The sequence below is a fragment of the Podarcis filfolensis genome (genome assembly GCF_964270895.1).
Source record: "Podarcis filfolensis genome assembly, chromosome: 13".
NCBI lineage: Eukaryota > Metazoa > Chordata > Lepidosauria > Squamata > Lacertidae > Podarcis > Podarcis filfolensis.
In genome coordinates, this window is record NC_139615.1 from 30,920,658 (window position 1) to 30,946,383 (window position 25,726).

Consider the following 25,726-nt stretch of genomic DNA (forward strand, 5'->3'; position numbering starts at 1 on the left):
CAAGTTGTTAAATCAGCCTTGTATTTCGATGCCATGCCAAGACTGCCTTGCTTCTCCCCAGCTTTTAATTAACAATAGTGCACCTTTTATGTCTCTTTATGGCTGCTGCTTTTAGTCTTGCGCTGCTATTTTATTACTGTTCGTGGTTTCATTGTTTTATGAATTTTGTTCTAAGCTGCCTTGAAAATTAGTTTATAAAGGGAAAGGTGGAGTATAAACATTTGCTATTCAAAATAAATAACAAATACCTGGCTGGCATGCTGCATACAAATGGCAGGCCATAGGTTTAACAGCAGTGGGCTGTACGTTTGCAGGCCTTGCATAATGTTTTCTGGGTTAAACTGGGAACTGTAGTTTAAGGGTGCTGGGAATTTCAGTTACATGAGGGGCATACTAGAGTTTCCAGGTTTCTTTGGGCAAAGTCATGTCTGTGACGTGTACACAGCCTAAAAAGAGGGCATTTCTTGTAAGGATTGTCAAGACTTTGATAAACCTCTCCTTCTTCATCTATTTTGAGATTGACATGGAGTAACGAACAAAATGATTGGTTTCTGACTTGGGTTTAGTTCCCTGCTGATCCATCAGCCCAGTAAATGCCTTCTAACACTGCAATCTTATGTAAGTCTACCTGGAAGTATGACCAGTTAATTCCAATGGTATCTAGCAGGCCATCTTCTTCCTCTCTCAGCCTTCATTCTCCCCCCTCTAAAATTATTAGGAGCGGTGCTCTACCTTTCAGGGTTGCTATGGAGGAATGATGGCATTGCATTTTATGCGCACGAAAATGTCGCATAAACAAACCTCTGCATGGGGTGAACCTGTTTGTATGTTTTGTAGAACCAGGTTACTAGAGTGAGGTCAGTGGCAAGTTGCAGACACAGAAAGCCTGCTTATATTCACTTTAAGCCCGGGATTAATTATCCCACATAATGTTGCCAAAAGAAAACGAGCTTCCCTCCAGCCGGGAACACAGTATGATAGTGCCTTCTGTTCATTTAACAATCTCCTCCAGTCAGTAGGGTGCAAACAAAGTGCTGTCTTCTGCAGCACTTCAGTATGCTCCCCACCAATTGCCTCACATGATGCAATCCAATAGGCACCCATATTCATAGGCATGAAGCGACCAAGGAATTGCACATAAAAGAGTACTTCTAAAATAAATGCCTTGTTGCAGATAACCTATGTGAACTGTCTGCCTGCTGTTTGTGATGGACTCCCTTGTTTTAGAGAATCTTCAGCTAGATCCTATAATCCTTTGGTTCTTTTCACCCTCCTTAACTCACTACAAATGTCTGTATTTGCAGGTTTCGGGCAAGCTTGAGGACTAGAAGCGTTTCTTGAAATAAAAATTCAGAGATACTCTTGCAAACCGGGTTGGGGGTTGGGGTGGAGAGTGACCAGCTTCCAGGCTAGAAAACTAGATCCAAACTTGCTGCTGCCTTGCTGATAATTACCGTGTTTTTCGGCCCATAGGGCGCACCGGCCCATAGGACGCACCTAGTTTTTTGGGGGGGAAATAAAGAAAAAAAAAATTATTTCCCCCCCTGGCGTGGGGCTGGGGCGGGGGAAGCCCGAGCTTCCCCCGACCCCAGCCCCCAGAACAGGCAGCTCTCCACAAGCCGTGGGAGAGCTGCACGAGGCCCGAAGCCTGGGGGGCGCTGAGCTCAGCGCGCCCCCAGGCTTCGGGGTGCAGGCAGCTCTCTACAAGCCATGGGAGAGCTGTGCGACTTCGCGCAGCTATCCCATGGCTTGCAGATAGCTTCCTGAAGCCTGGAGAGCGAGAGGGGTCGGTGTGCACCGACCCCTCTCGCTCTCCAGGCTTCAGCGAAAGCCTGTATTCGCCCCATAGGACGCACACACATTCCCCCTTCATTTTTGGAGGGGGAAAAGTGCGTCCGATAGGGTGAAAAATACGGTGTGTGAAAAGAACGCTGAGCTGCCAAACAATGGACTGAGAGTGGCTAAGGCATGATTGACAGCTGCCACGCTATCTGGGGGAAATGATTGCAACAAAGAAACTGCATTGAGCTTATTCTTCCATCTCCTTCTCCTACCCCCATCACCCCTTCCAATTTTCTTTTCTGATGAAATTGTCCCTTCCAGTGAAATCAATACCAATTTCCATCTGGAGATGGGGGTGGGGGCGCTGTGAGTGACGGCTGCAGATCGTAGAGCTTCCGCTGATTTCTCTTCTGTCCTCTCTGTTTCAAATGCATCTTTCAAGTAACATTTTACGTCGTTGTCTTCTCAACAGCCCTGCAGGGTAGGGCTTGGAACAGGACAATGCCTAGGCTCCTATCTCCAGGCAGCTGTGGATGTGATTTGCACAGACTGCTCTATTTCCACTGCAGCCAACATCAGGGTTGTCCTGAGGAGTAAGCAAGCAAACATATGCATTTCAAAGCACTCTGAACACAGATTAACTGGAGTCCATTGGCCTTCTGAGTCCCATATCTTTACCTGCTGACCAGTGGCATACATTTGTGGGCAGAGAATAAAGTGGCCAGGGATTGGGAGGCCACTGGACTCGAGTCGTGCCATAGCCTTTGGCAAGTTGCTGCCCGCCCACCCCCAATACTCCTGTCAAATAGGAATATATATGTGTTTTCACAGCACATACCTGTGAACAACTTTACTACATGTAGGTTCATGGTTGCAGCAGTTCTAGAGTTACCTTGTCTATACGTTACCTGTGGAACCCAGCTTATGCAGAGAGAAGGAGAAAGAGAGAGAGACAGAGAGAGAGAGAGAGAGAGAGAGAGAGAGAAGGGGGAAGCCACGGATTTGCCTTTGCATTGCGGCCACACAGGTTCGGCTGCCTCCACCGGACTTGGCAGCATATGCCAGTAATTATGCACCGCCCTTGTATTCTTATTACCACCGTGATATCCTCCTGGCGTTTTTGCTAGACACCCATCTCTGAATAAAAGGTAGGGGCCTTTAAGAGGGGGAGAAGGAGAGAGAGAGAGTATGTGTCTCCCCCCAGCACATTAATCTATCATGAGCTAATGTGTTTTGCCCATTCTGTTCCTTTGTACTATCGCCAAGGCGTGCGCGCACACACACACTCACCCGCACACACACTCACCCGCACTCTCTTGTTGCACTTCTGCCACCGAGCTCTGATGGTTGGCTGGGCCTGAGCGAGTCCGCGAGAGACAGAGAGAGAGAGAAAGAAAGAGAGAGGCAGAGTGACTGACAGACAAGGCAGACGGAGGCAGAGGAACAAAGCCGAGACAACAATGGGAAATACACCGTCTCAAGGCATGTCAATGTTCATCCATTCTTAAGTAGCAGGTATTTTTTTTTATTGGTGTTTTGTTTTTTTTCTCAACCCTCCCTTTCTCTTTCCCAAACCCCGCCGGTACCTTAACGATGCTCCTGACGCTCTGGTTGTGCCCTTATAGCCGGAGGTGTCGGCGTTTTGCTTGGAATCGAAACACAGGGAATGGACGTGGTTGTGGTGTTGTTATCTTTTTTTTTGTAAAGGGAAAAAGGGGTGTGTGGCGGGGTGACAGAAGCTCCCCCCTGCCCCTTGTGGTTGGGGAGGCAAGGTAGGATTCTGACTATCAAATCTGCCACTTAAGTGGGTGGTAGGGTGTGTGTGCTGGGGGAGAGATCTTAATATATAAACACTGAGCAGCTGTGCGGCCAGTGCTTTCTTTGGGTCTGTATATTTCCCCACCCCATTGTTGTCAAGGCTGCTGAGCTCCGGGGAGATTAACTAGCTACCGAATCTGCTGCCCTAGAAATATTGCTGAAAATAGAGGGGGGAGGGGGGACAGGCAGCACATATTGATAGGTAGAAGAGCCCCTTTGTTACCTCCCCCCCCCGCCACCTGGCATGAAAAGGTACATAAAGATTTGCCTGCTGATTTCAGTTTGTCAATGGTTGCACTGCTGTTTTCCCCCCTCCCCACACACAAACCACCCCTTTTTATTATTATTATTTTTTTCTCCCCTGCTGGAGATTAAGGTTATTGCTGATTGCTTTGTTAACTCAGGAAGGCAGTAGGGACTGGGGGGAGAGAAAGTAACTGAGAGAAAGAAAGAGTAAAGATGTGAAGAGGAGAGACGATTGATGGGGGTTTTCTTCTTCTTCTTCGTCTTCTTCTCAGTAGCTTGAGTGTGATCGCAGAGTGGGAGACCCTTTGGATTTCAGGTTGCATCGCCAACTTGGGGATTCTTTGCTTCCTTCCCTGAGCATCGGTGCAGGACCAAAATAAAGAAAAGAAAGCCACATCAGGGATATGAGAGGGGAGAACAGAAAAGAATGCATTGATTTCTTTCTTTCTCTCTCTCACCTTTGTGATGCAGAACATAGGATGCTTGTGTGGGGACATGCATGATGGATGGTTAAGAAGCACGTTTCCCGGGAGATGTTGTGCACGCAAATGTACGTGTTGGAGGTATCTTAGATATGTGCAATTCTTTTTTAAAAAAAATTACCTAGCAAGGTTCTTTCTCTCTCTTCACCCTCTCCCCACTTGGCCAGCTACCGTGTGCCAGCCTCTTTCAAGGGAAGAGCTTGTGATCGAGTTGGGTGTCCACTTGAGGTTCACAAGAGGGTCTGGAAGAGAAGAGTCTTATGGTGCGAGACCGGTCTCTGATGGGAGGAGTAAGGAAACAGAGAGATGGTTGATGTTGGGGTTACGGCTGGCTTAGCCACGGAGGCAACCACATAATGGCCTGGGGTTGCCAGAATTCCAGGGGCATCTTACTTTAGGTATGCAGATGTCTTGAAGAGGGAGCCTCTGCCTTGACTTTTGCAAGAAGTGCACAAGAGCAGCTTAACAGCTCCCTCGAGGGGTGAAACCCCCACCCCTCCTGCATTTCACTGGGACACACAGGGCAGGAATCTTCTTATCTTCACCTGCCTCCCTCCTGGCATCGATGCAGTTTTAAAAAGAAGGGAGTGAAATTAAATATGAATACGAGGCAAATAGGATAACGCTCAAGTTTTAGATCATTAAATGTTCTATTGCCATTCCACTTGCCGTATGATAAGACATTATCATGAATAACAACAATAATTTAATTCATTAGTTACTTCGTTTGAAGTGTCTCTAGGCAATTTCACAATACAACAAAACATAAAGACGATTGCATTTACAAAAAACAATTTAAAATAATTTCATATATAAAAGTGATTTCAAATCCAATACAGGTACTGATAAGACAATACAGATAAGACATGTGTAGGTGCATGCATTTTAATTCATTTGCAGCAGCAAAAAGAAACCTTGGGGGAAGTGGGAATTCTAAAAGGCAAGAGAGATTTGCTTAAGGGTTTGGAGAAGCAGCAGTCCTTTGTGTTTCTTTCATACATTATCCTTGACAGAGCAACAGAAGGATTTCCCCCCCTAGGTATGTGTGATCTGGCCTCTAAGGCGGGAGTTGCCCAGTTCCAAAAAGTTCTCTGTTTTGCCCCTGTCCTCACCAGCCCCTTTACTCCAGGCCTGGCCTTGATCTGCTGGCAGTAGGGGAGATTTGAAAATCAAAATGTATGTGCTGATAATAAAGCTAGCGACAAAGGTGAATAAATCTGAAGTTTGTGGGATTCTCAGTGTTTGGTGGTGGGTAAAGAAAGACATTTCTAAGCAAAAAAAGGCCTTTTACGTTCGTAGAAGTGCTGCGACGTTGTTGAATCAAAAAATAAAATAGATGCCGTGCTTAGTACACAAGCAACCGCTTGGCTCTTATAATACAATAGAGAGGTTTGGAACTTTTCCCTTTGTTTAGAATCAGGCTGCTGAGGAGGACAGAGTGACACAGGGCAAGGAAGGAAGAGTTTCAAAGGGCGTGTGAGTCAGGGAGGAGTTGGGAAGCTTAAAGGAGTTGGCAGGGCAGAGACTCACCAGAGGCTCACCAGAGAAAGACACAGCATTTTAAAAATATAGAACCATGGAATGGTAAGAGTTGGAAGGTAACCCCAAGGGTCGTCTCTTCCAACCCTCTGCAAGGCAGGAATCTCAATCCTAGCATCCATGGCAGATGGCCACCCAACCTCTGCTTAAAAACCTCCAAGGGAAGGAGAGTCCACCACCTTCCAAGGGAGCCCATTCCACCATGGAACGGCTCCTCTCATCAGAAAGGTCTTCCTGATGTTTAGTCAGAATCTCCTTTCTTGTAACGAAGCCATGGGTCCAGGTCCTATCCTCCGGAGCAGGAGAAAACAAGATATGCTCCTTCCTTCACCACTGGAACAAAAAGAAAAAAACCACTTCACTCTGCATGTATATAATCCGTGAAACTCTTTGCTACAGTGTGTTTTGATGGCCATCATAGAATAATAATAGAATAAGCCACTTTTCAAATCAAGGCACAGGAGGAATAGTCTCCCTAGTATTTACAAACCATGATAGCCAGCAGTGGAGCCTTTTGCTCTGGGGCCAAGTTACTTCTTTCAGCCAGAATCTAGGGACTGGGGTTGATAATTACTTGTATATATAAATAGACAGTTCCCAAAACCACATCTCTTTGTCATGCTTTAGGGAGAGGAAAACGGGAGTACTGAAAGGGATAGGGAAACAGATCTAGGGAAACAAGGCCAGTTCTTGAGTTGGAAGAGTGGTATGATGTGTGTTGCCCATGTCCATCTCAAGAACTCACTTTCGGATGGGGCTAAATGGAGCATGTAGTGCTCTGGATGACCGTAGCCTCGGAAAATCACGCCCCGTTAGGCTGCCCAGCAACACAGCAAGGCACAGCCTTCCTGGTCAAGCACTCTCAGTGTTGGAATGGAAGATTGTCATACCACCTCAAAAAAAGACTGGAGCCAGCAGCACTGGAGGGGAAGTGAGGTAAATTAGCAGTAAAAGTTGGTAGTGGGGCCCAGCAAGGAGGGAGGAGCTGAAACAGGCTGAGGAGCTCTGATGGCAGGAGTGTGTGGGGTTAGGTGGGGAAGGGTGAAAGAAGCAAGCGGGTGGGTTGAGGGGAAGGCAAGAGGGACGGCACTCCCTATTCCTTCTCAAACGCCCCATCACAGCTGTTGAATTTCATGCACAGTTACTGGGAAAATAATAATGCTTGGTATTTATGATTCCTTCCATTTCCAATGTTCTCAGACCGCGAGTGCCGTTGTTTATGTAGCCGAAACAGCACCACCCATACACAGGAGGGGGTGGGGGGTATTAGCAGACTCAGGAGATTCCCAAAGGCTTGCAAAAGTACAGAATACGTTTAGTGGGGAAAGGAACTTTAGGGGGACTCCCCCTGCAAAACGGCTCAATGATGACTGAGTATGCTCAGTGGGCATGAAAGACTGCGGGTGAGGAGGAGATGGGAAAATGGGAGCAGGGAGTGCGTTTGAGTGGCTGGAACCCTGTGGAGCAGCAATCCATACCACTACATTTTGTTGCAAGTCCCACTTGCACTTGCTTCTCTCTCCCCGCACCCCGCTGGAGAGGTATATTTCCTATTTCCTTAGCACTCAAAGCTTTATCTCAGTATTCCTTAACAATAACCCCGTGTAGCTGACCCATATTACAGAAGGGGCAGGGACTGGGGCTCAGCGTGAGTGGTTTGCCAAAGACCGCATACTGCAGGCGTGGGGAAAGTTTGGCCCTCCCGATGTTGTCGAACGACAACTCCCATCAGCCCCAGCAAGCATGGCCAGTACTGTAATGGCAACAACCTGAGGGCTAAAGGTTTCCCACACCTGAACTGTTGAGTTCGGTCTTGAAGTGAGATTCGAACCAGGAGCACTCGGTTCATAGCCACTCAGTGAAACACCAGCTCTGCTGCCATCAATTTCTGGACTGCTTGTGACGTTTGTTATGGCACCTAGCTGAATGTTGAACTAGATCAGTTTGAGTCTTAAATACATTAACCCCCCCCCCCCAAGTCTGAAGTCTTTATTTTCATGGCAAATAGGGGCACGTAGGAAGTAGGGGGTGGAAGGCTAGGGAGATGGAGTAGTAGCAGAGGGCTGCTGGCCCATGCCTTTGAATTGATGGATTATTTTTGTCCTGTGTGCTGGGGCCTGAGGGCTGGAGATTGACTTGGAGATGGTCAGGGAGGACAGCCTGCAGTTGCCTAGCAACTGCTAGAAAGGGGGGGAAGCAGTGGAGGTGTTGAAAAGGGTACAGAGAAAAGAGTCGGCATTGCTGACACAGGTCTAAGGAATCAAAACTGGGATGGGCTGCAGAGCCAAGTCCTAATGTGTAGCCCATCCACCAGCAACTAAGCTTTGGGGTCTCTTTCTTACTCCGAAACAGACCCATATTGCAACACGCACTTCTGCTTCCTTTCCACACTACGCTGTTCTGCCTTTGGGGAAGGATCATATCTCTTTGGCAGAAGGGCCCAGGTTCAACCCCTGACATCTCCAGGTAGAGCTGGGAAAGACCACTAGTCTCTAGATGGGCCAGTGGTCTGACTCAAGTATAAGGTAGCTTCCTATGTATTAAGGACTCTTCAGAAGCTGCTCTAGAGCTATTAACAGCTTACTAGTTCATCACCTCTCGAATCTGCTTGGCTTCCATTCAGAGTGCATTAAGATGAATTGGACAGCACGCAGATGTGCCCTGTGTAGCTATTTCTCTTAAAACATCAGCATATTGAACTATTCAGCCCATTAAACTTACTTAAGTTGCAAGGTATACACTGGGTAAAATAATAGCAGTCCTTTCAGGGGTCCTCGGCAGTGACCCTGCTACTTAGCCATTCAGATCACTGCTCTTTGTTATCCTCCTGGTTCCCAGATTGACATTCTTCTAGGATATCCAGTATGTCATAATGACCAGCCTAGCCTTTCCTCTGTGGTCATTTAGCCCAAGACTTGGGCAGATGGTAGAGCTGGATCTTCTGACAGATCTCTGGTTGGTTTGCAGTAGATCAGCAAGGATGTCTGACTCCAAATCGCTAAACAGTAGCAGTAACAAAATGACTCCCTTTCCACTCTGAATTATATTGCTGAAATGTAGAAAGCTTGGGCTGAGTGGAAGGACTATGAGTTCTGATACTCAAGACAGGTTCCTAGGCTCTGAATATTTTAATTCTAACTGTATCACTTGGCTCAGGTTGGTGACCCTTGGGGTTCAAGTAAAAGAACAACAACCAAGAAGATCCTGCAGGACTGAAGTCTGTCCACCCTTGCTTCAGTCCATAGGTCTGGCCACTTGGTCACGCAATACTGGACATTTCCAGATGAGCATTCGTCCTGTTTTATTTGCAGGCAGATAAGACATTGATGGCTATTTATAACGAGCATTTGCTCTGATCTGTTTTCAGGGAGGCTAGATGACCTTGTGTCAAAGCAGATGTTAATCCACACCTTCCTGTGCAATTTCCCCTCACTGTAAAAAGTCAAATATTGGGATGTTGGGAAGCAAGTTTTTTGTGCAAGAGCTCCAACCCACTGTAATTGTGCTTGAGTCCTACCAAAAATAGCAGTAGTCTGGAAGTGCCCACTGATACTCCTCCAGGCTCATGGGGATGCTGAGGATGGATTCCCTGCCAACACACATGCCCTAAACTTCAGGGTTCTTCTGCAAATGCCTGCCGTGCCCCCACCCTCATGGCATCCCTCTTTTCCTTCTGCAATTTCTCATGTTTCGAACTGGTCCACTTGGCATCTCATCATGTCCTGGTTCATACTGCTTTTCTGAAGGGGCTCCCCTCCTCCCGTTGTGATACTGAATATTCACAAAAACAGCTTGAACGTCTGCAGCCCCGCTGGAAAAATCCACTTGTTTTGCTTGCCTGTGTCTGTGTAAAAAGCCAAATGTGCGAGATGCAGGGGAACTGATCTATGTGCTTATTTTCCATCAATGTCCTCTTTGTGGCTGCATCTTCTTCTTCTTCAGTGCTCCAAAGAAGGAGTGTTGCTCAGTGCTCCAGCGGCCGCAGTCTTCTCACTGAGAAAGCATCCAGCTCTAGCCAGCTGCCCTGTAGCCGAGCGTAGACTGTGCAGAGCTAACAGCGGTACCAGGCGTCGGACCAAACCTTTGCTGTAGCAAAGAGGCCCGTTGTAACCATGCGAGGAGGAGGGCTGCCAAAAGGGGCTGAAAAAAAGAGAAGTCCTCTAAATAAAAATGAAACAAGCTGGGATTTAATTATAGGAATTGATTCTTCTCTTTGCTGTACATTGATTTGTACTGGGCAGTCATTGCTAGAGACAGCGCAGCTGCCTTCTGCCCTCTGTGGTAAGCTGGCCTCCCAATGTACGCACACAACAGACACACACTCCTCTCATTCTGCCAGCGTGCCGTTGGGAAGGGGAGGGGAGGGTGGCTGCATCTGAATATTCTTGGCATGAGGAGGGAATCAGGCTGCCTATGTCATGTGGGTGTGGAGGGAAAGAATTTGTTTCCTTTAGGGAACGAAGCAGCATAGTGGCTATTTTTACATCCTGAGCTATGACACTTCTCCAGATTCCACCACCATCTGAGGTACCAGGGAAGGGATCCTTCAGTGGCAGGGCCTGTCCTGCCCCAGGGGGATACCCAACACAATGTATATGTGATGATGGCCCAAGGAAAGGGGAGATGAGAAGCTCCAAGGTTCCAGGCACACAGGAAGGCAGAGAAAAGTTGGATCAGCACCTTGGAGAGGGACCTAGGTGTGTGTCCTGTGAGCGCAGTTCACAGTCCTGCACTATGGCACAGCATACAAGTTGCCCTGGAGCAACTAGGAGATCTTCATAGCCTGGGCTAGGTATTGCTTGGTGAGGGGCCTTACGCTCTGGATGCTGCACATCCCTACTTAAAAGGGCTACTGCCTTCCTCTACAGCTGTTGGCTTCTCTTAAGCGAGGGGTTTTCCAACATATGACCCTCCAGATGTTGTTGGACTGTTGCTTCCAGCAGCCCCAGCCAGCACAACCAATGTTTAGGGAAGAAAAGAGATAGAATCATAGAATCATAGAATTGTAGAATGGCATGGGACCCTGAGGATTATCCAGTCCAAGCCCCTACAATGCCAGAAAATGTAGCTGTCCCATACGGAGATCGAACATGCAACCTTGGCATTATCAGCATCCATCCAACTGAGTTATTGCAGTCACAATATCTGCAGCAGGCGTATCTCGTCCCGTGTTGCCATTTGTGGCAAAACAGGAAGTGCGTCCCTGCCTGCTGTGCTGCCTCCAGTACTGCTACTGCGCCATCTGCCTTTGCCACCGGTGCCAGTGCCAATTTCCCGTGATATTTCACGAGATCTTGCCAGTAATTGGCATTGGTGCTGGTGCCTCTTCTCCACCAGTGGTGGAGCCTACAGGGCAGGTGGGACATTTGTGGGGATGTCGCCTCAGAGGTTTCTGCTGCCTGAGGTAGCAGCTTCACCCCACTTTATGGGGTGATCTAGATGGCCGCAGGTCAGCCCCCCATGTTTTAGGCCCTGGGGTTTCAAACTGTGAGGGTATCTTCTTGGGGTTCTCTGAGGAGTCTGTGGGCCAATCTTCAGAGCCAGGTGGCTGAGGTGACCCATCAGACTTTAGGGGAGGAGATATGGGCTGCCATTGATTGAACCTGTGGCCTTCTGAATACAAAACTAAAGCTTTTTCACTGCGCTATGCCTCTTCCCCCGCAATATAACACCAGCCATATATTTCATCCCCTGGATTTAGGTCTTTGGCTAAAACCCCACCACAAACTCAGCAGGTAGTCTCAGGAAAGCTACCTTCCTCAGCTTCAGCCCATCATCTCTGATACAGGCATAATGATACTGACCAAGCTTAATAGTTGTGATGAATTCTACAATTGTGTCTGGGAAGCGCTTTGGACGCTTAATATTCATCATTGTTCCTCAGGCCTCCAGAAGACAGAGAGGGGCTTTGTTCTATTTCTTGCCATTAAGATGCTTTGTAATATATCAATAAGTCATAGAAACAAACAAACAAGATGCTATTTCACAGAATAGAAGAGAGTAGGAGGCAGAGCATGACCAAAAATAACACAAAAAGGTGTTGAAACAATGAAAGGTTTATTTCATTATTATTATATTATAATATAATATTTATTATCTCGGTAAGGATACAGGCTGGGACTGGGTAGGTAGGGTTTGTTTTAGATTAGGGATTCTTCTAATCTAACACCTTACTTTCTCTTCTGTTCAGAAACTGGAGTTGGGCCACCCATACCTAACACTTGTCAACTCTGCTCTCTTTCTGCTTTGCTCTGGTTACCTGGGCAAGGCTGATTCATTTGCTTAGTCTTCCCACCTCTGTATTGTAACTACTATTCTCCAGTGAACTCAGACTTGTTCTTTCTGGCATGAGGTGGAAAGTTGCAAGCCAAGATTCTCTGCAAGTGCAGAAAAAAAGCACAGAATATGTAATTCAATTAAGATAATTCAGCATCCTGGGAATCTCCCTTTTCATTCCTTGACTGAATTGTCAGCAGGTGGGGGAGGGGACCCTATGGGCACCCAGGAAGACATCTGCGGGTGCCACGGGCGCCACATTGGAGACCCCATTCTGTATTACTTCACTCACTTCAAATATGGTAAGCTGATGAGGCCCCTCCTGCTCATTCTTCTGACTGAGGCCCTTAGCTTCTGTCCCAAATTCTTTTCCTGATGGTACTATCCTGCCATTTTCAGTGGGAAATCTTTTCTTTTCTCATTGAAGTAAACAGAACTAAAAAAAAGTGCTTAATGTTGGATAGAGATATGAAGGCCCTAGAATGGAAAAATGGAGTGGCGGTGGGGAATATGTTGCCTCCTATTCTTCTCTTCTTTTTTTGAGGCCATCGCATCTCTAATGTTGAATGGCGCATGTGGAGTTTGTACCCCTTAAGGTTGTGAGGGTAGTTGAAAAGATGCAAACAGCACCCGGTGAAATCACAATGGCTGGATTGGAGAGGCTTTTAGTGCCCTGCATTGCTCTTCTGATGAAAGCAGCATAAATTGTGTAAAATAAGCAAAACGAATTGTGCAAAATAACCAACTATATGTGCATCTGGTTTGTTTGGCATCATTTATACAGGCTGCAGAATTCCGTTTTGGTGCCAGCTTGGTGCAGTGTACACAGAACCCTGTTTATTACTGAGATCTCCCTCTTGATTATGCCATCTAAGTTCAGGGTTCTAACAACAAGGACATAGGGACCTAAATGAATAATTGGTTTCCAAGTTCCATAGTAAACTGCTTGGAGGATTTTGGCAACCAAGCAGAACATAAATCTTGTCAAATAAATAAATAAATAAATAGCAAGTTTTAAAAAATTGCTTCCTGATTTAAACAGTGGTACATTCCATGTTGATTGTCATATCATATTTGTTGCTATTTTTATTTTTTAAAGTGTTAATTATGCAGGCTAACACAAGCTCTGGGGCTCAGCACTGCATGCAGAAAGAGTCCCAGGTTTTCTCCCTGGCCTCTGCAGCTAAAAGGACCTTGGGAAATATCTATGCCTGAGACCATGTGGAGTCATTGCTAATTGGAGTAGACAGTAGTGGACTGAACATCCAAATGGTCTGACTCAGAATAAGACAGCATCAAAAATAATAATACTGTTGTAGAGTTGGAAGGGACCCCGAGGGTCATCTAGTCCAACCCCCTGCAATGCAGGAACCACGCTTATTCGTTATATGGCTTTTAAGATTGTAAGAAGAGCCCTGTTTCATCAGACCAAAGGTGTGTCTTGTCCAGCATCCTGTGCTCACAGGGCCCATGGGAAGCTTGCCCAAAGCAGGACCTGAGTGCAGCAACACTCTCCCTACTTGGGATTCTCCCAGCAGCTGCTATTCAGAGACATACAGCCCCCAACAGTGGAGGTGGAACGTAGCACCTATCCACCATGAATTTATCCAATTCTCTTTCAATTCCAAAATTTCACTATGTGATATGTGAATAAGTCCTTTCTCTTGTCTGGCCTGAATCTTCCAACATTGGAAGAGTCACTGGCCTGAATCTTCCAACATTCTTCCATGAATCTTCATTGGGGCAAGGGGAACCTCTTTTAAAGGACCTGCCACTATGTTGGTCCCGGGTATGTAGGCTTGGCCTTCTCTGAGCCAAAGCTGATGGAAAAGGAGCTCCTTCAAGTTTCTGTCCAGAGACAGCAAATACTGTTTTCTTTCAGGGTGTGGAACTACTGTGTCTTTCATTTTCCCCGCCCTCTTTTTCTATCAACATTTTAGACTGTAAGTATCATGGGGCAGAGACCTCTTATGCATCTCATTCTGTAAAGTGCCACATTCACTGATATGAATGGACAAATGAGTAAGAGAAAGCTTGTCTAGGGATGTTGCAGACTGCAGTTTCCTACAGTCTCCCCAACTTGCTGCAGAGCTGTGTGGTGCAGAATTTAGAGAACCCCAAGCTATTACTGATTCACCCAGGGAGAGGCTATTTTGGGATTGAGAACATTCTTGCAAAACGAAAAATGAAGTTTGGAGAGGTTGCTCCCATTGTGTTTCTCTGATATAGATTGAAGGTGCATAATATTGATGTAATGTATGTTTCCCCCTGATGTTTCTTAACCATCCAGCTGTACACAAAAGCAGAATGGACTTTTCACAATGTTTCGGTGGATAATAAAGTGTGTGGTGGACGTCATAATCTATCCAGTCATCCTTAGTCTGGCTCCATATGTTGCAATATTATTATTATTATCATTATTAATGCTTATATAGTACTTTCTGAGTTTTTTACTTGCTTCACACACCTATTCCCTTACTAATCCCTAGAACAGCCCCTCAAGGTAGTGAGCCAGCAAGCTGTAGTGCCTAAAGTCATAAAATCATAGAGTTGGAAGGAACCTCAGAGATCATCTAGGCCAACCCCTACCAATGCAATGAATTCACAGCTACAGTATCCCTGCTAGATGGGTGTCAGACCTCTGCTTAAAAACCCACTAGTGATGGAGATCTTGCCAATGTCCGAGGCAGCCTGCTCCACTGCTGAACATCTTGCAGACTCAGGAAATTCTTCCAAATGTTTAGGGGCCATGTCAGACTGGGAATGAGGAGATGTGGGTTTAAATGCCTACTCAGCCATGAAGCTGGCAAAGGTGATCCTGAGCCTGCCACCATCTCTTGGCTTAACCTGCCACACAGAGCTGTTGTGAGGATAAGATGGGGGTAGGACTGGTAATGGGGAGGTGAACCAAATGTGGGAAAGGTCCTGAGACAGGCAGAGACTTAACATGCAACTGCAGAAATCTCAGCGGGGAGATGGACTGCATTAACATGATCACCATAAGATATGAAGTAGGAATTAATTAAAGTATAAGGCTGTACCTTTATATATATGGCATGATACATCTTCTCTTTTGCCTATATATTTTGTTTTGGGGAGCAAAGTATCCTGAACTTAGGAGGTGACTCTGGTTTGTTTCAATTAAGCTCGTGCAAGACAAGTTCCTGGTAGTGAACCAGTGCTGTGGTGTGTGTTAATTATTGTTGATGGGGTGGCGTGTGCCATTAGGACACCAAAATGTCTTAGGCCGACCCCAGGTACATTGGAGAAGCCTGACCACAGTGGGTAGTAATGCCCAGTTCATTCTCAACAAAGTGATCTGTAGGGTTTTGCTTTCCACAGCTCATGTATAAGTCAGGAGACACTTTCCTGTAGTGGCCAAATTTTAAAGACCAAGTCCATGCTTGTAAGGCACAAACAGGAAAGGACGGGTTAATGGACCTGGAATGATCCAAGGACCCATTGTACCAGGGCAATCAAGTCCTTTTGCACCTTAATGAGTTATTACTTGAAACAGACAAAGCTCTGAAAGAAACCTTTGCATGTGTAAATTAAGTTTCCTTTGAAGTTTTGAAGCATACTGTTTTTTTCCAGCATGGGCCTCTCCAGGCAAAACAGCTTCCTCTTGCTAGTTTGAGGCACTCAGTGGAGTAGTATTTTGTTTGCGCTTTCTTTCTCTTGTAGATTAGCACCACCATCCATGCTAATGAACATAATAAAATATTCTCAATAGCCATTTTAAGGGCCATACACACATCCCCTTTTAAAATGGACTCCATCGGTATATATTAAATGCAGGATCACGTCATAGAGTCTTATATAGCTCTGCTCCGCACAGAAGCCAGGGGCTGACTTTGTTTTCTTTGCTGCTCATGACTGGCACTTGGCATGAGAGTTGGCAGTGAACAAGAGTGCTCTGTAGGAAGCTGCTAACCCAGCAAGGCCCAGAGCTTCCATTAGCTCCTCCTCTTCCTGATCATCTGCTGGGTCATTATTTACTAGATCTTCTTCTTGCTCCAGAGAAGACCACTGGCAACAGAACCTTCCTGGCAGCTAAAGAGGAACCCCTGACAGCAACACTGGGGTTCTTACCAGCCCTGTTGACACCTTTGCGCTTGAGACTTTGTGGTGGAGGCAGCAGTGAAGGAAGAGAACCGGATCAAGGCAGGGCTTAGGAAATGGTCAGAGGGATTATCAGGGGGCCAAGGTGACACTGACTCTTCAGGCTACCTTGGGACTAATAGGGGTTCTTGCACTTCCTCAGATCCTGCGATCATTATCCTTGCCTGTGTGCTGCCTCTGAGGGAAGTCCAGAGGGTAGTGATGAGAGAATGGGCCTCCTTTGTCGTGGCCCCCTGTTTATCTCCCCAGGGAGGCTCACTTGGTGCCAACCATGCCATTGTTTTAGCCCCATGCAAATATACTTTTGTTTTCTCAGGCAGCACCGATGATATAATATTGCATTAAGAAATCTGGTTTTGATATGTTTATGTAATTTCATAATCACATTTTTTTTTAATTTGGCTGTACATTTCTTTGGGATTAAAAAGAAAATTAGTGGAAAGCAATATGTGAGTTTAATAAATTGAAAGTGAAATCAGTTGTACTCGGCTTTTTTGCAGGGTCCCCTACTTCTTAATCACAGGGGATCTCTCTGAGATATGGGTTGGGTAGGATCCTGACATTTGGTGACCCATGCGAGAAGCAGGAGTAACTTTCCTTATTAAATCCCAGGACTGGCTTTCTAAGCACGATTGGGATCAGAGTGGGATCAGCAGGGCAGACCCACAGAAGGGCTGGTGCAAAAGCAAAGTGCATTATAAACTAAGGGAGCTTTGAAGTCTGTGTGAATCTGCTGTTGGATTGGTTCAAGGACAGTGGCAGACAAAACACACACACACAGGTATCTGAGAGGGGAGCTGTTAGGCCAAAATACGAGAAGGAAGACTGAGTATTACTGAGGGCTTATCTGTCAGTAGAGTTGTGGCTGTGCATTTGGCAAATCAAATAATGATGCAGCATTTTTAAAGCACAGACGTTCAATAGTTGCACTAATTACAGAAACATTTTAAATTCCACCCTTCCCCCAAGGAGGTTGGGGGAAGCAGTCATTCCCAACCCCAACCCCCAATCTAATCCTCACAAGAGCCCTGTGAGGAATATTTATAAGCATTTATAACTAACCCATGATCTCCTAGTGAGCTTCTTGTCTAAGTGAGGATTTGAAGCTGGGTTTCCCGGGTGGCGCTGTGGTCTAAACCACAGAGCCTAGGGCTTGCCAATCAGAAGGTCAGCGGTTCGAATCCCCACAACAGGGTGAGCTCCCGTTGTTCAGTCCCAGCTCCTACCAACCTAGCAGTTCAAAAGCACTTCAAAGTCCAAGTAGATAAATAGGTACCGCTCTGGCAGGAAGGTAAACGGTGTTTCCATGCACTGCTCTGGTTTCACCAGAAGCGGCTTAATCATGCTGGCCACATGACCTGTCTGCGGACAAACGTCAGCTCAGAGTCATTCACAACTGGACTTAACTGTCAGGGGTCCTTTACCTTTACCTTTTCCCTGGTCTTAGCTAGACACTGTACCTTACTATGCCCTTGCTGTTGATGACTGCTGGCACTCCTGTCTGGAAACATTTGCAATTATAGCTGGTAATTTCAGTGTGCTACTAGGTCCTGTCTGCTGCAGGGCACAAGTAGCCCTTATTGGTGCCCTTGCTAGCAAGTGTTGCCCCATAATGAAATGTTTTGAAAATGTATAAGATGCTATTTGCGCTATTACTACCAGTGTATAAAGTCCTCAACAATGTGGAACCAGTTTACTTGAAGGATTCCCTTACGCCATGGCTGCTTCAGTCTTTGGAACTGACACTTTTACAAATTTCACATAATGTTTATTGTGAATGTGCAAGGAATCTGTTATTCTGGGTTGCACTGCATGCACCCTCTACCCATTAATATTAGGCAGGTGTTTTAACTGTATGGTTTTTGGTGCCTGCTAAAACTTTTTTTTTGTATTTAGCCAAGCCTGCCCAGACATGTCTTTTTATTTTATTATGTGTATTAATTTTTTTAAAAAAAATACTGATTTATAGGCCAACTTGTCTTAAACATTTGGTTTTATCTGTATTTTTCAGTACATATGTTTTATTTTGTCTTATGTAAACTTCTTAGAGGGTTTTTTGATGGATATGCAGTATATAAACTACAGGGCCCAGAATTCTTTGAGGGAAAGAATGTGCTTCCAATAAACTTCAAAGGTATAGTGTGTACGCAACCACCAAGTAATAGGGAGTCAGTTGACCCTTGTGCAAACCATTGTGCCAAGACGTTTTGGCACTTGAGGCGAACCAGAAAATGCCCCCCCCACCTCCCACCAGGGAATAATGGTTGGCTGAGGATCTACATCAGGAACAAGGAGGGATATAAAGATCTACATGGGGAACAGGGGTGTAAGGAGACCAGCAGCACCTCTTGTTTTCCAAGAGACCACTGTAGAAGCAGCATAGGGTGGAGCTGCCGAGGAGGCGGCAAATCTGGCCTCCAAGGAGTGAGCCACAGCCATGGCTGCCACCATTGCAGCAGCAGCAACAGAAACAGCAGGTGATGCATTCTTTGGAGGTGGAATCTGCTGCCCCTGTGGATCCTGCTGCCCATTCACTTTTGCCTCATGGGTGAGCCAGCACTGGTGCAAACTCTTTCTGGAAGTATAGGTAAGCAAGATCAGGGAGGATCCAGTGGGCCACCTTGAAGAAATGAGAGAGGGACCATGCATGGATTTGGGAGGAAACAGTTTCCCCTTTTCCTCACGTTCTGCAGCCTTGAAAAACTCACATCACTTAAGAGGCACTTTGCCGCAGAAGCTATTGCAGGACCTTTCTGCCCTTGTTGACCCTTGCAGTTGTGATAAATTACAAACCATTTGAAATTTTATCTGCTTGCATGAAATCTGGGGAGTACTTAAAACTTCAGATTGCCTTTTTAACCACATGCACTTTAGATTCCCTCTCCCAGGTTTATGATCAGCTTACAGAGGGCGCAGTTCAGATAGCCAGTTCAATCATTACATTTTTGGCATCCCTTTGTTCCAGAATTCCCTCCTCCTGAAGCCGCTTTTCCTCAAATAAAAGGGTTGTTTGGGTTTGCTTACATATGTTTATGTGTAATGGATAGACTAATAGGTTCTTCCGAAGGTTGACTGTCTGAGGGCTTCCCCAGATGGCCTTAGTGCCTTTGGGTTTTTTTAGTGGGTGTTTTCTGCAACATGTCATTGACATAATAGTAGTGCATTAGTGATGGATTTATTCTGGATTGTCCACACATAGTTCTCTGATGCTTCCCCTGTGTTACTGCATGAACACCATCTGAGAGGGCAACCTTGTGATATAGCTTAAAAACAAACTTGTAGCATTTGCAGTCTAAAAAGTTAAAAGATTTCAGAAGGATGTTATGGGGCATGCACTGATTGTCAATGAAGCAGTATGCCCTCACCCAAACCTTTGCAGGTGCTAATAGTGTTAAAAGCAGGATAACCAGCCCAATAGCATCACGAGCACAGTAAAAAATAAGGTCTGCAGGGGCCCTTTGTCAATGGGCTAGATTCCTGACCCACTCTTCTCATCTTTCTAGTCCTAGCCAGCACCTCTCAGATGAGAAATAATGTGCCTTATTGCTTTTCTGCCTTTCAGTCCTCTACAGCATCACGTTCTCAAGAGGCCTCATAATTAAGCGCTTGCTCCCAAACGACTTCTGATGCCTGACACTGTTTAAGCTCCTTGCTGTTGTGCCCCAAAAGGGGGGGGGGACAAACAAAGAAGGAAGCATTTCTATGGTTTATGCCAGGGCTGCGTAGATTCTGCAGTCTCAGAAAATTTCACAGAACTTGGCAGAAATCCAGCAGAAAATGGTGGTGGTTTTGCAAGCAGCCCAGGTTTTCTTTAGGGCCAGCAGGCCCTGCTATCCCTTCGTCAGGCTGAGGATTTTTCTCACAACTTAGGAGCATCTCCTGGAACTGTAGTTTCATAAGGGGATTTTAAGCTAAACTACATTTTCCATGGGAAATCAGTGACTAGCTCTCCCAACGTTTTTCTTTTTATGTTGAAGCGCCTTTGGAAGGATCTGAAATTGTTTGGAGCAGTAGTGCTTGATTTGGCGCATTAACACGGTATATAATAGCGCAGGCAGGGAGCGGGGAAGCACTTTTTTCAGAGCAGGAGGAATTATGTCATTTGTCATAGCACCAGGATAATTGGAGTGAATGAGGAGATAACGAGGCTCCCAAGTTTTAGTATTGTTTGTGGCACAATTGTGTAGAAAAATAGGAGAATGGGGGAAATAATGGAGCAGAGATTGGAATACTTTTACCCCCCTTTGATGAGGCTTCTAGCAGTTCAATGAGAAACACTTCTTTTGCAGTATTGCTCAGATTTCTAATTAAAAGTTAAATGTTACCTTTTGGTGGTTCAGGTTTTGTTTTGTTTTGTGTTTGGTTAGAGCTCAGTGGGCGTGCGTGTTTTCTTCAAAGCAGAGGCTGAAGTTGGAGGGAGGGAAGACGGGTGGGTTACTACGTCCATTGACTGGCAAGGTATCCTTTGCTGAAGAGGCTCGCTGATCTTTCAGACAAGTCTAAACTTAATTCTCTCCTCTTAGGCAAAGATCACAAGATAACCTGGCTGGTAGCCAGATTCTGCGCCCAGATTTGTAGGCACAGATCATCCTCTAGAATAAAATAGCTTACTAGGGAAATGCTGAAGTCGCCCTTTGGGGCGCCTTGGGTCAATTTTTTTTTATGGTAGCCCAAATCTCAGTTGTACGGGTGTATGTATATATATCAATTTTAACTCATGAGCTATTGCTGCAATCTGCTCCGATTGTATATTTTATCTTTATGAACGCTGTTTTCATTGTGTTGTGTTATGTGAGCTGGACTTTGACCGTAATAAATTATCTAGATCTAGACTGCCAAGGTAGAAAGACTTCTCCCTACTCCCGCGTTCAACTTTTGGGGCTGTGGGAGGGCCAAATGGGGAGCCACACCTGGCTCAGACCTACCCCTCTCCAGGGACCAAAACAGCACATGGTTGTCCCACAGGCATTGTGGCAGGTCTGCCTCAGCAGAGCCAGATGCTGGGCAGGAAGGCAGCAAAGACCCCTCCTATTGCTGTGTGCATGCTAATGGGGGCCATTGCATGCCCATTTGAATGACACACACAAAGTGTTGAGTGACCATAACATTGGGGCTCCCCTACCAACCTAATCCTCGCCCAGCCATTTGCTGAGCTGCCTCCACCAGGGAGCTGGCTAATAATTGGGGCCATCCCAGTGTTGACCATTCCATTGGTCCCTGCCATCAACCTGGCCATGTAGGCAGCAGCAGCTCCCCCCCTCGTTAAGCTGGAGTTTGTGCCATTGTGTGCCACACCCAACACCCCTTATGAGGTCCCCCCACCATTTCTGTGTTGGGATTCTGTCCAGTGTTGAACCTGTGCAGTCAGAAGTAAGCACCACTCAATGCAACAGAGTTCACTTGCAGGTAACTATGCAGAGGTAACTAAGCATAGGATTCCCTTGGGGACAGTGGCTATGGGGAGATGTCATTATAAGCTCCTGCAGTTCAACAGTTGCCACTAAACCATTGCCTGCATTTTCCTGATCTATTTGCTCCGCAGAGCCTGGAGTTAGTCCCACGAAGAAAATACCTGCACACAAAAGATCGGGAAGAATTTGGAGCTCTCTCCCTCAGTGGCTCATTTGAAGTAAAAAAAATATAAAAAATCAAAATGTTGACAGGTCCACTCACAGATCTCTGGAATAACATGCAATTTGACTCTTGAGCTGTTATTAACATTAATATTAATAAAACACATCACAGCACCCTGACAAAAATTACAATTTCCATTATTTTTTGGAGGAAAGCCATGGCAGTTGATCAGTTTCCAGCAGGTTTAGATTAAAGCATAGATATACAGGCAAGTCAGGAATGGTCTACTGAAGTTTTCTTTATTTGTTTTAAGATATTTATAAACCACCCTTCGCAGTGTTTATTCCAGGGTAGTTTACCATGTAATTACAAGTAGAACAACAACAATATATACAATAAACCAATTTAAAGTGATCAGTAACATAATAAGTGCAGTATAGAAATAAAATAAGCAAAGCATAATAATTAAGTAAAGCAGCGTTATATATGCTTAAATTAGAATTGATGGATTATTCTTATTTTTTTGTGAGCTGATGTTTCTTTTTTCCTGTTATATTTGCAATAAATATATTTCTATTCCACTTCTTTTCTGAAGAGCTCAAGGTGGCATAGACACCTCTCCTGTGAGGTAGTTTAGACAGTGAGACAGTGACTGGCCAAAAGCCTTCATTATTATTTTTTTAAACAGAGCAATGCAAAACATTCAATTATACTGTTTTAAAATATAACATCCTGACAATACTATTTTATACTACAAACCAATGACAATGAGAATAGAAAATAGCCTAAAATGAATAAATAAATAGAATTAAAATAGCCTGATGCCAAAAGGCGTGTCTCCTTGGGGATGGGACCTGTACCTGGAGTTCCACAGATGAGAAATCCCTTTCCTTTGGTTGAGAACCTTAACTGGATTGGGACAGGATGGTACACAGGAAGTACCAGTAACTGGATCTTGAACGTGTGGGTTCAAATCTGGAAGAGCCAGGGTCACCTGGAAAGGGCGATGCAATAAGACCGAACACAAGCTAGGTTTGTGGAGAGCAGCAGGGAGAGCAGAGTTGGACCAAGCTAGAGCAAACAATATGCTGATCACAGTGACAAAGGCCAAGACCAAAAAGCTGCAAGGCAGGTCAGGCGAGGGTCAAGCATCAACCCAGGACTACTTACGACAAGGGGCCAATGTGCAGCGTGAGCAGCTGAGTCTTGCTGCTGACTAAAAATTATGACACTTCACGCTGACTGGCTCTAATATGGAGAGATTTATATATCTCTGTTGATAATATCAACCTTTGTGCAACCCGCAGGGCAGTTTGAACAAGGCAAACAGGTAAAAATCCATAAAACAACACAATATTCTAAAAAACACATATCACAGAAGAACAATTGCTCAATAGAAGCAGTAACTATCGGGTTTCTCTTCCTCCTCCAAAAGCCCTTTGAAAAATATTTCCTCTGTAAAAGGACTGTTTCCCCTTTTTGTCCAGAGGCAGTTCAAGTGTGCTGTGGAATCTGGTACACTGCACCTCACCCTTTCTGCTTCCTTGCCTAGGTTGACATTTACACCTTGAGCACTGACCTGATCTGAAAGCTGACTTAGGATGATGTGGCAGGCAGGTAGTCGCTTGGCTGAGGAAGAGAGGCTTGTGCTTGTCTCCAGATGGGTTGGCAGCCCTATGTAATAGCTGGAAAACCAACATGCACCCATGCATGCATGCGGGCTCACAAAGCCATTATCTGCCAGCTGCAGCCACCGCCACTGTGTGGCATACTTCGCATGCGTGCATCTTTATGTTACACTACAAATACTGCCCCTCTTTAGGGGTTAGTGTACCACAGAATCTAAAAACTGTCCTGGGAGCCGAATATGGTCCTCAAGACCTTTCTATCTGGCCCTTGGGACTGTACAGCTTCTTTCCAGACCATTCCCTTCACCAGCCCTGTTTTGCACCTTTTGTGAATGTTTCTGCCTGACCGGAATGTGCCCTTGATCTCTGATAATGCTTGCTTGCTTGCCTACATGGGAGGTTTGAGTAAATTAACACTTGATGCTCCACCTCCTTTTGCTTCTGGCTCCTCCCACTACTGGCATGTGGCCCTAAAAGGTTGCCTATCAGAGAATGTGGCCCCTGGACTGAAATCTCTCTCTCCCACCCCCCACTCCTGAGGTACATGCATGTGCTGTGGCGAGTCATGCTTGAAGATAAAATGGCCTGCCTAGATTCCCCACCCCCCCCCCGGTTTTGCATTCTCCAATTCTAATAAAAGGTAAAGGTAAAGGGACCCCTGACCATTAGGTCCAGTCGTGACCGACTCTGGGGTTGCGGCGCTCATCTCACTTTATTGGCCGAGGGAGCCGGCGTACAGCTTCCGGGTCATGTGGCCAGCAGGACTGAGCTGCTTCTGGTGAACCAGAGCAGCGCACGGAAACGCCATTTACCTTCCCGCCAGAGCGGTACCTATTTATCTACTTGCACTTTGACGTGCTTTTGAACTGTTAGGTTGGCAGGAGCAGGGACCGAGCAATGGGAGCTCACCCCGTCGCAGGGATTCGAACCACTGACCTTCTGATCAGCAAGCCCTAGGCTCTGTGGTTTAACCCACAGCGCCACCTGCGTCCCTAATAACTTGTGCCCAAATACAGGATGGGTGAATAGGATCTACAGGCTTTTGTAGATTGCAAGTTAAACGTGACTCAGCAGTGTGGTCTGGTGGCTAAAAGGGCTAATGTAATCCTAGGTTGCATCAACAGAAGAATAGTATCCAGTTATAATGCTACCATATAGCTTGGGTCAGATCTCTGTGTTCATTCCTGGGCACAGCAGTTTAGGAATGATATTGACAAACTGGGACATGTCCAGTGGAGGGCAGGCAAGGCTGGTGAAGCACCATCTTCTGCGATGGGAGGTTGGAGGAGCTGGATACGCTTAGCCTGGGGAAAGCTAAGATTATGAGACAATGTGATAAGCCGTCTTCAAATATTTGAAAGGCTTTTCACATAGGTGATGGAGCAAATCTGTTTTCTTTTGCTCCTTAGGGCAGGACCTGAGTCAGTGGGTTGAAATTACAAAACAAAAGGATTAAGGCTAAATATTAGGAAGAACTTCATGACTACCTGTCTTGGAAGGCGGTGAACTTTCTTTTGTTGGAGTCTTTTAAGCAGAGGCTAGATGACCACCTATCAAGGTTGCTATAGCAGTAGAGTCCCTCAACAACAGGGTTATGTAGTCGCTGACCTATGATATCCTTTCCAGTTTTATGAGTGTCCCATTGATTTCAGTAAGAACGAACTGCACCTAACTGTTCAATCCTAACCATGAATTCAGTGAACCTTTGAATTCAGAGGGGCTTACTCCTATGTAACTGGGGTTAGCACTGCAGCTTTAGTATGGCTCCAACACATAGTATTTTCTGGATGCCTGTTGGCTGTAAAAAAGAAAAGCAGAGGGGGGCCGCAGCAGCCACCCGAGCCTTGGGCGGGCTCCGAGTTAAAGGCAGGGCTGGCGGGCAGAGACAGGGAGGGGAGCTCGGGGAGGCCGGCGGCGAAGCTCGGGTCGGGGAAGCTGCGGCAGGTGAGGGGGCGCCGGGCGGGGCGTGGGGGAGGGGGCGGCCATCGTGGGCTGGGGGAGGGGCGGCGGCGCGGGACAAAAAAAAAAAAAAGAAAAAAAAAAGAAAAGCAGAGTTACCAGCAGTATCTCCTCATTCATCTTCTCTAATATTTTCCTGTTCATGAAGAAGATAACAATTTTTGTAACAAACCAGAAAGGGAAGATGAGGGAAGTCACGGGGGGGGGGGGGGGGGAGGAAATGAGAAATGTAAAATTGGATAATTGCTTTTTATAATTTGTTATAATATATATATATATATATATATATATATATATATA

At 45.9% G+C, this 25,726-nt stretch overlaps 1 protein-coding gene across 10 annotated transcripts in view; it reads left to right on the forward strand.

Moving 5' to 3' along the window:
• SRCIN1 (SRC kinase signaling inhibitor 1) overlaps positions 1-25,726 on the forward strand; it is a 321,699-nt gene that overhangs the window by 58,637 nt on the left and 237,336 nt on the right. The window contains exon 1 of one of the 10 annotated variants that reach the window (XM_083582365.1): positions 2,640-3,297. The exons of 8 other annotated variants lie outside the window; for them this stretch is intronic. Coding sequence is in view for 1 of the 2 variants with exons in the window: in XM_083582368.1 (XP_083438494.1) it covers positions 3,243-3,264 (22 nt within the window). In the remaining variant the exon portion in view is untranslated. Of the gene's footprint in view, positions 1-2,639; positions 3,298-25,726 lie in introns of those variants that run through there. One more of the 10 variants, XM_083582368.1, reaches the window with a different exon arrangement.